Consider the following 12,333-nt stretch of genomic DNA (forward strand, 5'->3'; position numbering starts at 1 on the left):
TCTGTGGCGGGCTTGCACGGCTCTCAGCGGGTGACTCCGTTGTGTCACAGTGGTTGCTTTGAGCACCGACCCTCAGGTCTGGGCAGGCCCCTGATCACATGAGGTGTCCAGACGTGTCTGGACCTCTGAGGGCATAAGTGCCCATCTGCACTGGTGGAGGGGGTCCTTTGGGAGATTTACCCCCCAAGTCCCGACCTCTTCTCTTGTTGCACGCTCACCAAGACCTGTGCCTGCCCGAGGACCCAGATCCCAGGCAGTGTGGAAGGTCTAGGGTGTGGTGCAAATGCTGTCATGGAGAGTCCCATGTGCGGGGCACGGCAGGGGTGCGGGCACAGTGGTGGAGGGTCCCCGGCAGGGGCGCTATGGCAGGGAAGGGTCCCGGGTGCGGGCGCTGTGGCAGCGCAGGGTCCTGGGGAACACAGGGCAGGTGCAGGGCAGCTCTGGAGGCGGGAGAGGCGGTCTGGCTGAGTGTGAGTGTCCCCCCTGCCTCCCCCCTCCCCCGCCGGCAGGCATGAAGACCAAGCACGCGCTGCGCCACCACATGAAGCTGCACAAGGGCATCAAGGAGTACGAGTGTAAGGAGTGCCACCGCAAGTTCGCGCAGAAGGTCAACATGCTCAAGCACTACAAGCGGCACACGGGTGAGTCCGCGGAGCGCCTGCGCTCCGGTGGGCCCGGTGGGACGCGTCGTATCCCCTGATCTGCGGCTCCCGGCGAGCCCGGCTTCTCCGTTCTGCGAGTGCCGTGCTCGGAGCCGTGGGCAGGCGGCCTCAGGTGTCAGAGGCCATCCCCTCCTCTAGGCGCCCGGCCGGCGCGTCCCCGTCCCCAACACACGGGAGCCCGGGTCCCTGCACGGCTCGCCACCGGGTCTCGGTGCCACCTGCCGATCCTTAGTGTTCTTGCCTCCCGCCGGCCGTTTCCCTGCCCGAGCGTGGGCCTGAGACGTGATCGGACAAGGGCCCGCTGGCCACGGTTTCGTCTGGGGCGGGAGGCCCCGGAGCGCCTCCGTGTCTGTGCGTCTACAGAGGACAGGGCGCCCGTTAAAAGCGATGTCAATTTACGTAGAGGTCTGTGATACCACCGGGGAAGAAACAGCCTCTGTAGCAACAGACATGAGTTCCTTTCTTACAAAACGTTAGGTGTGGATAAACACTGTGTGAGAACCAGGGGGCGTGGGAGCTCGGAGGTCCCCCAGGGGACCAGGTGTGTCTGTGCATGAAACTTCCAGGGAAACCTCTCGGTGTGCCCGTGTCCTCCCTCACCTGGGTTTTGAGGCCCGCACTGTCCGGCCCCGCCCACCCACGCGCCCCCCTCGCTCACTGCCCCCCACAGGGGTCCAGGCCACCACCTGGCCACTGGCCCTGCGTCCCTGGGCGATTACGGGGGCCCTCGTTTCCCCGGGGAGCCCATCGGAGACTCTCTGCGCCTTTTCTGGGGAGCTGTGTCACTGCCGGGGACTGGGCCACACGCCTCCTCGGGTTCTGTCTCGCTCCGCAGGCACATTGGCCACCAGGACATAGTTGCCTCTGTGACTGCCTGCCCCTCAGCGAGCTCGGGGCCCTGCACATGCAGGGACTCGGCACAGACTCCCAGGACCGAGCGACTGGGTCTCTAAAATCGCTTTCCTTGTTTCCGTTTCCGGGGAAAACGCCGTTTAGGAGACGTGCTGAGGGTCCACCTTCTTGTCTGCGTTGGGTGCCGCGGTCTGAGGGCTCTACCCGTGCTCGCCAGGCCGATCCCCGCAGACTGAGCTCCCGGGGCGGGGGGCGGTGGGGGTGGGGCCCTGGGAAGCTTCTGCGGTGCGGTGTCCGGCCTCCCTCACCGGGAGCTGATGCCCAGCACGGCCCACCGCGTGGGCTCCGCCCGTTGGGGGTGGACGGCGGTCCCACGGGTCCCGGCCGGGCGGCGACACCACCCCCCGCGGAGGGAGGCGCTCACTGAGCTGCCCCGGCTCTTCCGTGGGGTCAGCGTTTGCTCTGGGGTCTCCTGCAGTTTCCCTTCCCCCCGCGTCCTGGGCACCCACGGGGACCCTCGGGCGAGGAGTGGAGTTGAGCCCCCCCCAGCCCCTGACATTAGCGCGCCCTCTTCCGCAGGGATCAAAGATTTCATGTGCGAGCTGTGCGGGAAGACCTTCAGCGAGAGGAACACGATGGAGACCCACAAGCTCATCCACACGGGTAAGCGGGGCGGCGGGCTGCACGCGTTGGGGGCCGGCGTGTGCAGACGATTCGGTGTGCTGCCTCCGCAGGCGGCCCCTGCCCCTTAAAAATCAGCCCTCCAGCACTCCCACGCACCCACTGTCGGACTCTCAGATGTGGGAGCAGCGTCGCGCCGCCGTGCGCCGCGACGGAGAGGCCGCTGGCCCGCCCGTCCCCTGCCTCACCCGGCAGGTGACCCCGGCTGCGCGTGCAGGGCGCGAGGCACCCCCTCGCCCGCCCTGGGGGCCGTGGCACGACCCCACTCACGACCTTGGGCTTGTCTCCTCCCCGCGTGCGCGAGAAGTGGGCAAGCAGTGGACGTGTTCCGTGTGCGACAAGAAGTACGTCACCGAGTACATGCTGCAGAAGCACGTGCAGCTCACCCACGACAAGGTGGAGGCTCAGAGCTGCCAGCTGTGCGGGACCAAGGTGTCCACCAGGGCGTCCATGAGCAGACACATGCGGCGCAAGCACCCAGAGGTGAGCCGGGGGCGGGCCCGCGCTTCCTTCTCCCCGCCTGCCCGTTCGTCCGGCGGGTGCGTGCTGCCCCTGCTCGGAGACCCCCCACTCCCACCCCTGCGCTTCCTTCTCCCCGCCGCCCTGTCCGGTGCGCCCTGCCCCTGCTCAGAGACACCCCCACCCCCACCCCCACGCTTCCTTCTCCCCGCCCCCCTGTCCGGTGCGCCCTGCCCCTGCTCTGAGACCCCCCCACCCCCACGCTTCCTTCTCCCCGCCCCCCGCCCCTCTGTCTGTTATACACAGAACCTACTCGGAGACCCATAGTGCTGACTTCGCCCTGCCCCCTGCTACTCTGTCTGGTGCTCAGAGACCACCCCCCCCCCCCCCAGACCCCACTCCCGTGCTTCCTTCTCCCCGCCCCTGTCTGTGCATGTGCCCTGCTCAGAGACCCCCCACCCCGCTCCTCTATCTCCTCCGTTCTGCCCCTGCTCAGAGACCACCCCCCCACCCCCTACTCTGCCGGTCTGTCTGGTGCACACTGCCCCTGCTCGGAGACCCCCCGGTGCTGACTCACAGACCCGTCTCCCTCCGTAGACCCACAGTTCTTAAGGCAGGGCCTGGGTCTTACCTTCCCCTCTGACTTGCAGTGCCTGCACCTGGGAAGCAGTGAATGCATGAATAGCCTCAAACATATTTTTTGCTAACATTCTAGATTTTTAAAGTGTGTTTGTTTATTTATTTTGAGAGATAGCAAGCGGGGGAAGGGCAGAAAGAGAGGGAAAGAGAATCCCAAGCAGGCTCCGAGCTGTCAGCACAGAGCGCAGCATGGGTCTCGATCCCATGACAACCGTGAGATCGTGACTTGAGCTGAAATCCAGAGTCGGATGTTCAACCGCCTGGGTGACCCAGGCGCCCCGTAAGGTTATAGATTATGTTCTTGTTGGAATTCCAGCAGGACAGGAGCACGAGGCTGATTCCCTTCCCCTGTTCCTCCCTCCAGAGTGGCTAATCCAGAGTGCAGAACGGGGAGTCTCCACATGGCGTGGGGGCCGAGCAGGGTGCTGACTGGAGGGAGCAGTTGTAGAGAGGCAGGCACACCCTGGATGGCCTGGGCGCTTGTTCCAAAGGAAGATCTGGGGCATTTGCATAATTCATCTATTTAAGTTTTTTTTTCAGATTTTTATTTAAATTCTAGTTAGCATACAGCATAATAGTGTTTTTAGGAGCAGAATTAATGATTCCTCTCTTACGTCCGACACCCAGTGCTCAGCACGACCACTGCCCTCCTTAGTCCCATCCCCCAGCCCCTTCCTTCCATCAACCCTCAGCTTGTTCTCTATCATACTCTCTTAGAGGTGTTTCCCTCTCTCTTTTCCCCTCCTCTTCCCGTATGGTCATCTGTTTTGTTAAATTCCACATATGAGTGAAATCATACAGTCTGTGTCTTTCTCTGACGTCTTTCGCTTAACATAATACATTCTGGCTCCATCCACGTCGTGGCAAATGGCAAGTTTTCATCCCTTTTGGTGGCTGAGTTACACGACGTTGTATAGACGTACCACATCTTTTTTATCCATTCATCAGTTGGTGGACGTTGTGTTTCTTTCCATAGTTTGGCTACTGTTGGCAGTGCTGCTGTAAACATTGGGGTGCACGTGCACCCTCAAATCTGTATTTTTGCACCCTTTGCGTAAATACCTATAGTGCAATTACTGGGCCGTAGGGAAGTTCTATTTTTAACTTTTTGAGGAACCTCCATGGTGTTTTCCACAGTGACTGCACCAGTTTGCTTTCCCACCAACAGTGCACGACGGTTCCCCTTTCTGCATCCTCCCAAAACCTGTTGTTTCCTGAGTTGTTAATTTTAGCCATTCTGGCAGGTGTGAGGTGGTATCTCATGGGGGTTTTTGATTTGTATTTCCCTGATGATTGGTGATGTCGAGCATCTTTTCATGTGTCTCTTGGCCGTCTGGACGTCTTTGGGAAAGCGTCTTCTGTCCATTTCTTAACTGGGTCTTTTGTTTTTTGGGTGTTGAGTTTGAGAAGTTCTTCATAGATTTTGGATACTAACCCTTTAACGGGTAACATCGTTAGCAAATCTCCTCTCCCGTTCTGTTGGTTGCCTTTTAGTTGCGTTGACGGTTTCCTTCTTTGTGCAAAAGCTTTTCGTCTTGATGAGGTCCCAGTAGTTCATTTTTGCTTTTGTTTCCCTTGCCTCCAGGGACATGTCTAGTAAGAAGTTGCTCTGGCCGAGGTCAACGAGGTTGCTACCTGTTTTCTCCTCTAGGATTTTGATGGTTTCCTGTCTCACATTTAGGTCTTTCATCCATTTTGAGTTTATTTTTGTGTCTGGTGTAAGAAAGTGGTCCAGGTTCATTGTTCTGCATGTCGCTGTCCAGTTCTCCCAACACCTTTTGCTGAAGAGCCTGTCTTTTTTCCATTCGATATTCCTTTCTGCTTTGTCCAACGTTAGTTGACCATATAGTTGTGGGTTCATTTCTGGGTTCTCTATTCTGTTGCATTGATCTACATGTCTGTTTTTGTGCCAGTACCATACTGTCTTGATGATTACAGCTTGAAGTCCAGAATGGTGATGCCCCCAGCCTTGGTTTTCTTTTTCAGGATTGCTTTGGCTATTCCGGGTCTTTTGTGGTTCCATGCAAATTTTAGGACTGTTTGTTCTAGCCCTGTGAAAAAATTCTGGTGGTATTTTGATAGGGATTGCATTAAATGTAGAGATTGCTTTGGATAGTATTGACATTTTAACAATATTTGTTCTGTCCAGGAGCGTGGAACCTTTTTCCATTTTTTTTGTGTCTTCTTCAATCTCTTTCATAAGCTTTCTACAGTTTTCAGAGTAGAGATCTTTTATCTCTTTGGTTTGATTTATTCCTAGGTATCTTATTGTTTTGGGTACAACCGTAGATGGGATCAATTCCTTGATTTCTTTTTCTGCTGCTTTGTTATTGGTGTATTGAAATGCAACGGATTTCTGTGCATTGATTTTATGTCCTGCTGCTTTGCTGAATTTATGTGTTCTAGCAATTTTTTGGTAGTCTTTTGGGTTTTCTACATAGAGTATTATGTTGTCTGCAAGTAGTGAAAGTTTGATTTCTTCATTGCCGATTTGGACGCCTTTTATTTCTTTTTGTGGTCTGATTGCTGAGGCTAGGACTTCCAGTAGCACGTTAAATAGTTAATGGTGAGAGCAGACATCCTTGTCTCGTTCCTGATCGTAGGGGAAAGACTCTCAATTTTTCCCCATTAAGGGTATTGGCTGTGGGTCTTTTCTATATGGCCTTTATGATGTTGAGGTATATTTCATCTATCACTACTTTTTTGAAGGTTTTTATCAAGAAAGGATGCTGTATTTTGTCAACTGCTTTCTCTGCATCTATTGAGAGGATCATACAGTTCTTACGGATCATATGGTTTTATCAACCGTGGCCTGTCATGTTGGCAGATTTGCAAATATCAAACCACTCCTACAGCCCAGGAATAAATCCCACTTGGTCATGGTGAATAATTCTTTTAATGTACTGTTGGATTCAATTTGCTAGCATCTTGTTGAGAATTAACTGAAAAACAAAACTAGAAAAGAAATGCAGGTAAACAGACATCAGATCACTTCGGGGGAAGACTTTCCAAGTGTAAAATCAGCGGGAAAAGTCGCAATCAAAAACATCTTTAGATTTGACTGTCTGAACAGCGTACCAGTTAGAACTTCCGTGGTCCAAAAGGGTAAGCAGAGGGCAGGCTGGAAATACGTGCAAGATGTTCCTGTCACTAGCAGGTGTAAGTCGTTGATATTAAAGCTGATAGCCATTCAACGAGAAGCCATAAGAACGAGCACACACGCGGAAAGGAAATCTACAAGGTTCAAACCCAGAAAGGAACGTTCCACCCCGCCAAATCCCGGAAATGCAAACGTTAGCTGAAGCTGCTATCCGCCGTGTGTTGGCTTAGCAGGAGAATTTTAGATTAAAAATGACGGTGCTGGCTGGCACGCGTCCAGCACTCTGGCCAGCGGATGTCCTCCTGGGACACGGCAGGACGGTATTGTCCCAGTGCTTTGTAAATGATGGCTTGGACCTCTCGGTTTCCAGCAGGAGAAATGTGGTTAAACTCGTGACAGTGTAGCAATGTGCTTGGCTCTGTGAACATGTTTCACAGAGAATTCTAGATACAGTTGTAAACGGCCGTTGTAAAGAGGAAGGCTGGGCGGTCGTAAAGAGGAAGGCTGCAGCGGGTGCCTGATGTATGTGTATACGCGCTATGCGTCCCACGTGTCCTACGTGCTATGTGTGTGTACACGGTGCTCACCTGTGCAAAATAGGTTAATCAGGGCGCCTGGGTGGCTCAGTCGGTTAAGCGTCTGACTCTTGGTTTCAATCAGGTCATGATCTCACTGTTCGTGGGATCAAGCCCCGCGTCGGGCTCCACGCTGACGGCACGAGCCTGCTTGGGATTCTCTCTCCCTCTCTCTGCCCCTCCCCGACCGTGCTCTTTCTCACTCTCTTTCTCTCAAAATAAATTAAAAAAAATAAAATAAGTGGTCAGCACAGAAAGAAGAGAAGACAGTGTTGCACCGTGGTCTCCTGGTGTTGAAGTTGTGGGTAATTTCTTGTTTTCATATTTTCTCCATCTGTAAGAATTTCTTTTAACGAACAGGGATTACTTTTGCCATCATAAAAGCACCATCTGCCATAATGTGGGGACAGTAGTTGTTTCTTTTCCTTCTGGAGCCCTGCCTTGCCCCCCCACCCCCCGCAGCCGGTTCAGGACCCCCCCGCTGTGTGCCCGGAGCCGTTCTGAGCTGAGCCTGTGTAGTTGGGACTCCCCCAGCTGAGCTCCTCTTAATTCCCTCTTCCGCGAGCCGCCAGCCAGGGTTTTCACCTTGCGGAGCAGCCGGGTTGCGGGAGCCCGAGTGTTAGCGTCCCCTCGGCCGACCCCTGTCGGCCACAGTGACGTCCAGGTCTTGGGGCCTGGGGTGGGCGCTGCGCCCTCCCCAGCGGCACGCGATGAGTCTGGAGCCTGTGCAAGTTCTCTGTTGCGCGAACGTCTGTAGTTACGGGCGTTCACGAAGAGCGTGCAGGTCGGTTTTCATGGACTGGGTGGGTGACATGGGTCGCTGGGTGCAGAGAGAGGCCTTGGTTAACAGGGGGGTGCTCGGCGAGCGCTTTTGTCCAGCGAGTCCTTTTGCCGGGGCTGGAGATCGCTTCCTACTTAACTGATCGCTGTGCAAGGTCGCCTTCTTGTGCCTGCTTCTCAGAGGGGGGCAGTGTTCTGTGTAGCCTGCCTGAACACACCCGCCCTGGGCAAAACGAGCGTCCCGGGAGGGGAGACCGACCGTCCAAGGGCAGCGAGAGTGCCGTGGTGGCCCTTCGGTTCCCACCTCTTCTGTTCCCCGAGGCTTTGGCCTGGTCTCCGTGGGCCATTCCTGTGTTCCGTTCTGTGTCGTTCAGACACGCGCGTGAGCCGCTGCTGGTGAGCCCCGGGAAGCCAGCCGGGCAGGATGTGTCTCCCCCTCCTGGACTTGGCCGTCTAGGGTGGGAGACCGAGGGAAGAGCAGGAGGTGGACGAGAGGTAGAGCCACCGCAGGAAGCACAGCATGCGGAGGAGGTGACCCCAGACGGCGGAGAACGTGGCGGGGTCCTGGGGACGCCTGGGCGAGCTCTGCTGTGGCTGTTTGTGCTGCCGCTGACACCAGGCTGTACAAGAGTGTGTGTGTCAGCAGGGAGGCGGCTGGTGACGGACACGGAAGCCGCACCTACCGCGTCTAGTCCACGATTCTCCGCCTGCTTAGTTGGGCAAAAGCATAAAGGCGCTCGCAAAGCTGTCCGGGTGAAGAACCCTCGCAGACAGACTTACGGTTTCCCCCCCGATCTCACGTAGGCTTTCCACGCGCGTTCCCTTTTCTTAGGGCTCACCTGTACCGTGCCTTCCTGGGGGCCCCTTCTCTCTGCACTCACGCTGCACTGTCCCACTTAGGATTTAATTCCCTGAATCAGCACAGCAGCACGCGAACTGGCTTGTGGGTGAGAATCAGGGGCAGGACACCCCTGAGCCGTGGGAGGGCTGGTGGCCCCCAGGGGAGCGCGTGACAGCGTGAGGGTCCGCAGTGTGACTCATGGAGGGAAGGCGGGGGCGAGGGGTCACCTCACCACCGAATTGACGAGAGCAAGTTCCCGTACCTGTGTCCAGTTGAAAAGTAGCGTTTCAAGTAGAACCGTTTCATTTTTGGTGATTCTTCATGGGACAGGTTTGCTGTTTGTATCTGATCCTGCCCCGCTTATCGTATGAACTAACAGAGGAGTCACAGAAAATTCATCTATGGGAGGCATATAGTGTGAGGCAAAAAAAAAAAAAAAGCGAAAAAGAGACAGGTGCACCCCTCTCCCCCCCGCCCCCCGTGTGTAAGAGTATCACAGAAACTTGAAACGCGGGGAGACGGGGGTGAGGGAAGGAAGGGCCGGGGCCAGACGGCGCTGAGCCGGGCTGGGTCAGAATGACCGAATCGGCTGCCGGCGCAGCGTCCCCTGGCTCACCACCCGTGCTCGCTCGCAGGTCCTGGCCGTGAGGATCGATGATCTGGACCACCTCCCGGAGACCACCACCATCGATGCCTCCTCCATCGGCATTGTCCAGGTGCGCACCGAGCAGGCCCGCAGGGTGGGGCAGAGGGGCCCAGACGGGTGCTGCGAGGGGCCTTTGGGCAGGGCCCCCAAGTCCCTTCCTTTCACCGGCATCTCTCGTTTTCTAGTAGGTTCTCTCTCCCAAGGCCTTTTGGAACGTCTCCTAGTTTCTGTAACGTTTCCAGAACTTCAGTCGTTTTCGATACTGAGGTATCTCATTTTAGAGAATAGACAGCAATCTTCAAGCTCCCTGGAGAAGCGGTAGGGGGTGTGGGTGTAGAGACAAAGTTAGGTTTATTTTAAGGAATTGGCTTATGTGATCGTGGAAGCTGGTAAGTCCTAAATCTGCAGGGCGGGTGGGCGGGCTGAGACCCAGGGAAGAGTTCACGCTGCAGCTGGAGTCTGACGGCTGCCTCGAGGCACAGGTCCCTCTTCCCCAGGGACCTCAGGTTTTCCTCTTAAGGCCTTCGACTGATTGGGTGAGGCCCACCCATACCATAGGGGGTCATCTGCTTTACTGGGAGTCCACTGATTTAATGTCAAGCTCCTCTAAAAAACACCTTCACAGCATCTTTGCTGGGCAACCAAACACCCAGGTGCCCTAGCCCAGCCTCAGCGACGCATAAAATTAACTATCACGGTTTCCATAAAAGCTTAGCATAATTAGATTGTGGTAACCAAAATAACTTTATTAGATGAACTTTTAGCCAATGTCTTCATGAAAATGGTTTTTTCTTGTAAAGGGAATATGTCATGCTCTTGATTACTTTAAAATCACGTTCACATCCCTGTACTGGAAACGGTGCTTTGAGCACAGTGCTCAGGTGCTGGGCCGTCGTGAGTGAGCAGAGGAAGGCCTGGGGTGCACCAGGGGCCCACGACCCACGTCCAGCCCCTGTGAGGGCAGCCCCACGATGGCCTGGCCCTGGCAGGCTTCCTCTGGGTCTGTCACTGGGTGGGATCCTGTCACCTGGGATGGCATCAGGGGCCCAGGAGGCGTGGTCGGGGACTAGTCTGGAGAGCCTTGCCGGCCACCGATGCCCAGTGGCCTCTGCGATGCTGAGCTCAGTCATGGCGTCAGCCGGGTTCGGGAGGTCGGCCACAGTGTGGCAGTGTGCCCTGGACGGGCCCAGAGAAGTGCGCAGGGCACCTCTCTGGGGTCGCCATTATGGCTGGCCACCATTGCTGTCCCCAGAGGAGGTGACCGTAAAGTTCTTGGGGTCAGAGCCATCCTCACGATCCAGGATCGTTTGTCTCGTGCATTTGCTTCAGCCTGGGGGTGGAATCGTGGACACGAGAGGCATTGCAGCCTCGGGCCGAGCTCACCAGGCCGAAACGCTGGTCCGCGTGCCAGCGCGAGACGCGGCTCTTAGAAGTACGACTTCTGTGTGATTTTCTTCACTGAAAAGAAAGTGAACCCGGCAGGAACACGCCCCAACCCCTGGAGGCGCAAAGGAGCAGACACACCGCGGTCACTGTTCCCTGCAGCAGCGTGGTGGCCTAGGGAGGTGGCCGGGACAGTGCTGGGAGCCCCGTGGCCACTCTGGGGACACGCCCCAGTGACCCTGACGTTGATGAGCCTTCTGTCCCCGCAGCCTGAGCTGAGTCTGGAGCAGGAGGAGCTGGCCGAGGGCAAGCACGCGAAAGCTGCCAGGAGGGCCCACAAGAGGAAGCAGAAGCCGGAGGCGGAGGCGGCCGGCGCCCCGGTGCCCGAGGAGGCCGCCTTCAGCGAGTACTCGGAGAAGGAGCCCGTGCTGTCCGGCGTGGGTGACGAGACCGACTCTGCGGTGCAGAGCATCCAGCAGGTGGCCCCCTTTCCGCCGCGCGCCGCACGTGTTCCTGCGCACATGCCTGACTCGGGGGCGGCCCCTTGGTGGCCCGCGGCCCACGTAGCCTTAATCCCGTGAGCTTGTGCCAGCTGCGCGAGTCCCAGCTTAGAGCTAGACGTCACACCTGTCGTCGTGAACAGTGGTGTGACCGTAGAGCGCGTGAGGGACAGCCAGCCCCACCTGGTTGGGGATCGGGTTGTTTCTCGGAGGTTAGAAGTGGCCTCCATGTATTCCTTCGCCACGGAAGTGGGCCGACCCCCAGCCCCGGGAGGGGTGCAGGGACCCCCCAACCCCGGGAGGGATGTAGGGACCCCCAGCCCCGGGGGAGGGATGCAGGGACCCCCTAGCCCTGGGAGGGATGCAGGGACCCCCATCCCCGGGAGGGATGCAGGGACCCTCAGCCCCGGGAGGGATGCAGGGACCCCCTAGCCCCGGGAGGGATGCAGGGACCCCCTAGCCCCGGGAGGGATGCAGGGACCCCCATCCCCGGGAGGGATGCAGGGACCCTCAGCCCCGGGAGGGATGCAGGGACCCCCCAGCCCCAGGGGAGGGATGCAGGGACCCCCAGTGCCAGGGGAGGGATGCAGGGACCCCCCCAGCCCCAGGGGAGGGATGCAGGGACCCCTCAGCCCCGGGAGGGATGCAGGGACCCCCAGCCCCGGGAGGGATGCTCAGGGCCGGCCTGTGTGCCGCTGTCCGTGGGCGTCTCCAGTTTGCTCAACATCAGCACTTTGGTTCAGAGGCTCCCAAATCTGTCATCAACGCGTGCTGGTTCTGAGTCTTGGGTACTCATCGCAGTCGCACACGTTTCTTGAGTTTCTTTGGCAGCTCATTCCTGTCCTTTCTCTTGAACGGGTGCGCTCCTGGGCCGCACATGTGTGCGGTGCTTCGGGGTTGGCATTTCCGTTAAGCAGCAGCCAGGTGCGGGGCTGGAGGGAATGGGAGAGGCGGGGCGCACGTCTGTCTTTCTCGTTACCTCTTCGCCCCCATCGTCTCCAGCCTGGGACGTCGTTTGTGTCTGTGTCTTACTGCCCTTTGTCACTAGAATTCTTTTTCTGGGACAAGACTAACTCGGTTTAATCTTCCACCGCCCGGTGCTTTCTCTTCGTCTGGGCCGGATGTGGGGTCACCCCACGTGCTGAGATGGCTCCCGTCTAAAGCGCAACATGAAGTTCGGCGGTTGTCCGTTTTGCAGACGCTACTGACGCTTTG

At 57.3% G+C, this 12,333-nt stretch overlaps 1 protein-coding gene across 7 annotated transcripts in view; it reads left to right on the forward strand.

Moving 5' to 3' along the window:
- Positions 1-12,333, forward strand: part of PRDM15 (PR/SET domain 15) — a 67,882-nt gene that overhangs the window by 52,022 nt on the left and 3,527 nt on the right. For all 7 annotated transcript variants that reach the window (XM_053220523.1, XM_053220524.1, XM_053220525.1 and 4 more), the window contains 5 exons: positions 510-641; positions 2,094-2,177; positions 2,503-2,678; positions 9,225-9,305; positions 10,888-11,097. In XM_053220523.1, coding sequence (XP_053076498.1) covers positions 510-641; positions 2,094-2,177; positions 2,503-2,678; positions 9,225-9,305; positions 10,888-11,097 — 683 coding nt within the window. The remainder of the gene's footprint in view (positions 1-509; positions 642-2,093; positions 2,178-2,502; positions 2,679-9,224; positions 9,306-10,887; positions 11,098-12,333) is intronic.

This window comes from Acinonyx jubatus, chromosome C2, assembly GCF_027475565.1.
Source record: "Acinonyx jubatus isolate Ajub_Pintada_27869175 chromosome C2, VMU_Ajub_asm_v1.0, whole genome shotgun sequence".
NCBI classification, from domain to species: Eukaryota; Metazoa; Chordata; class Mammalia; order Carnivora; family Felidae; genus Acinonyx; species Acinonyx jubatus.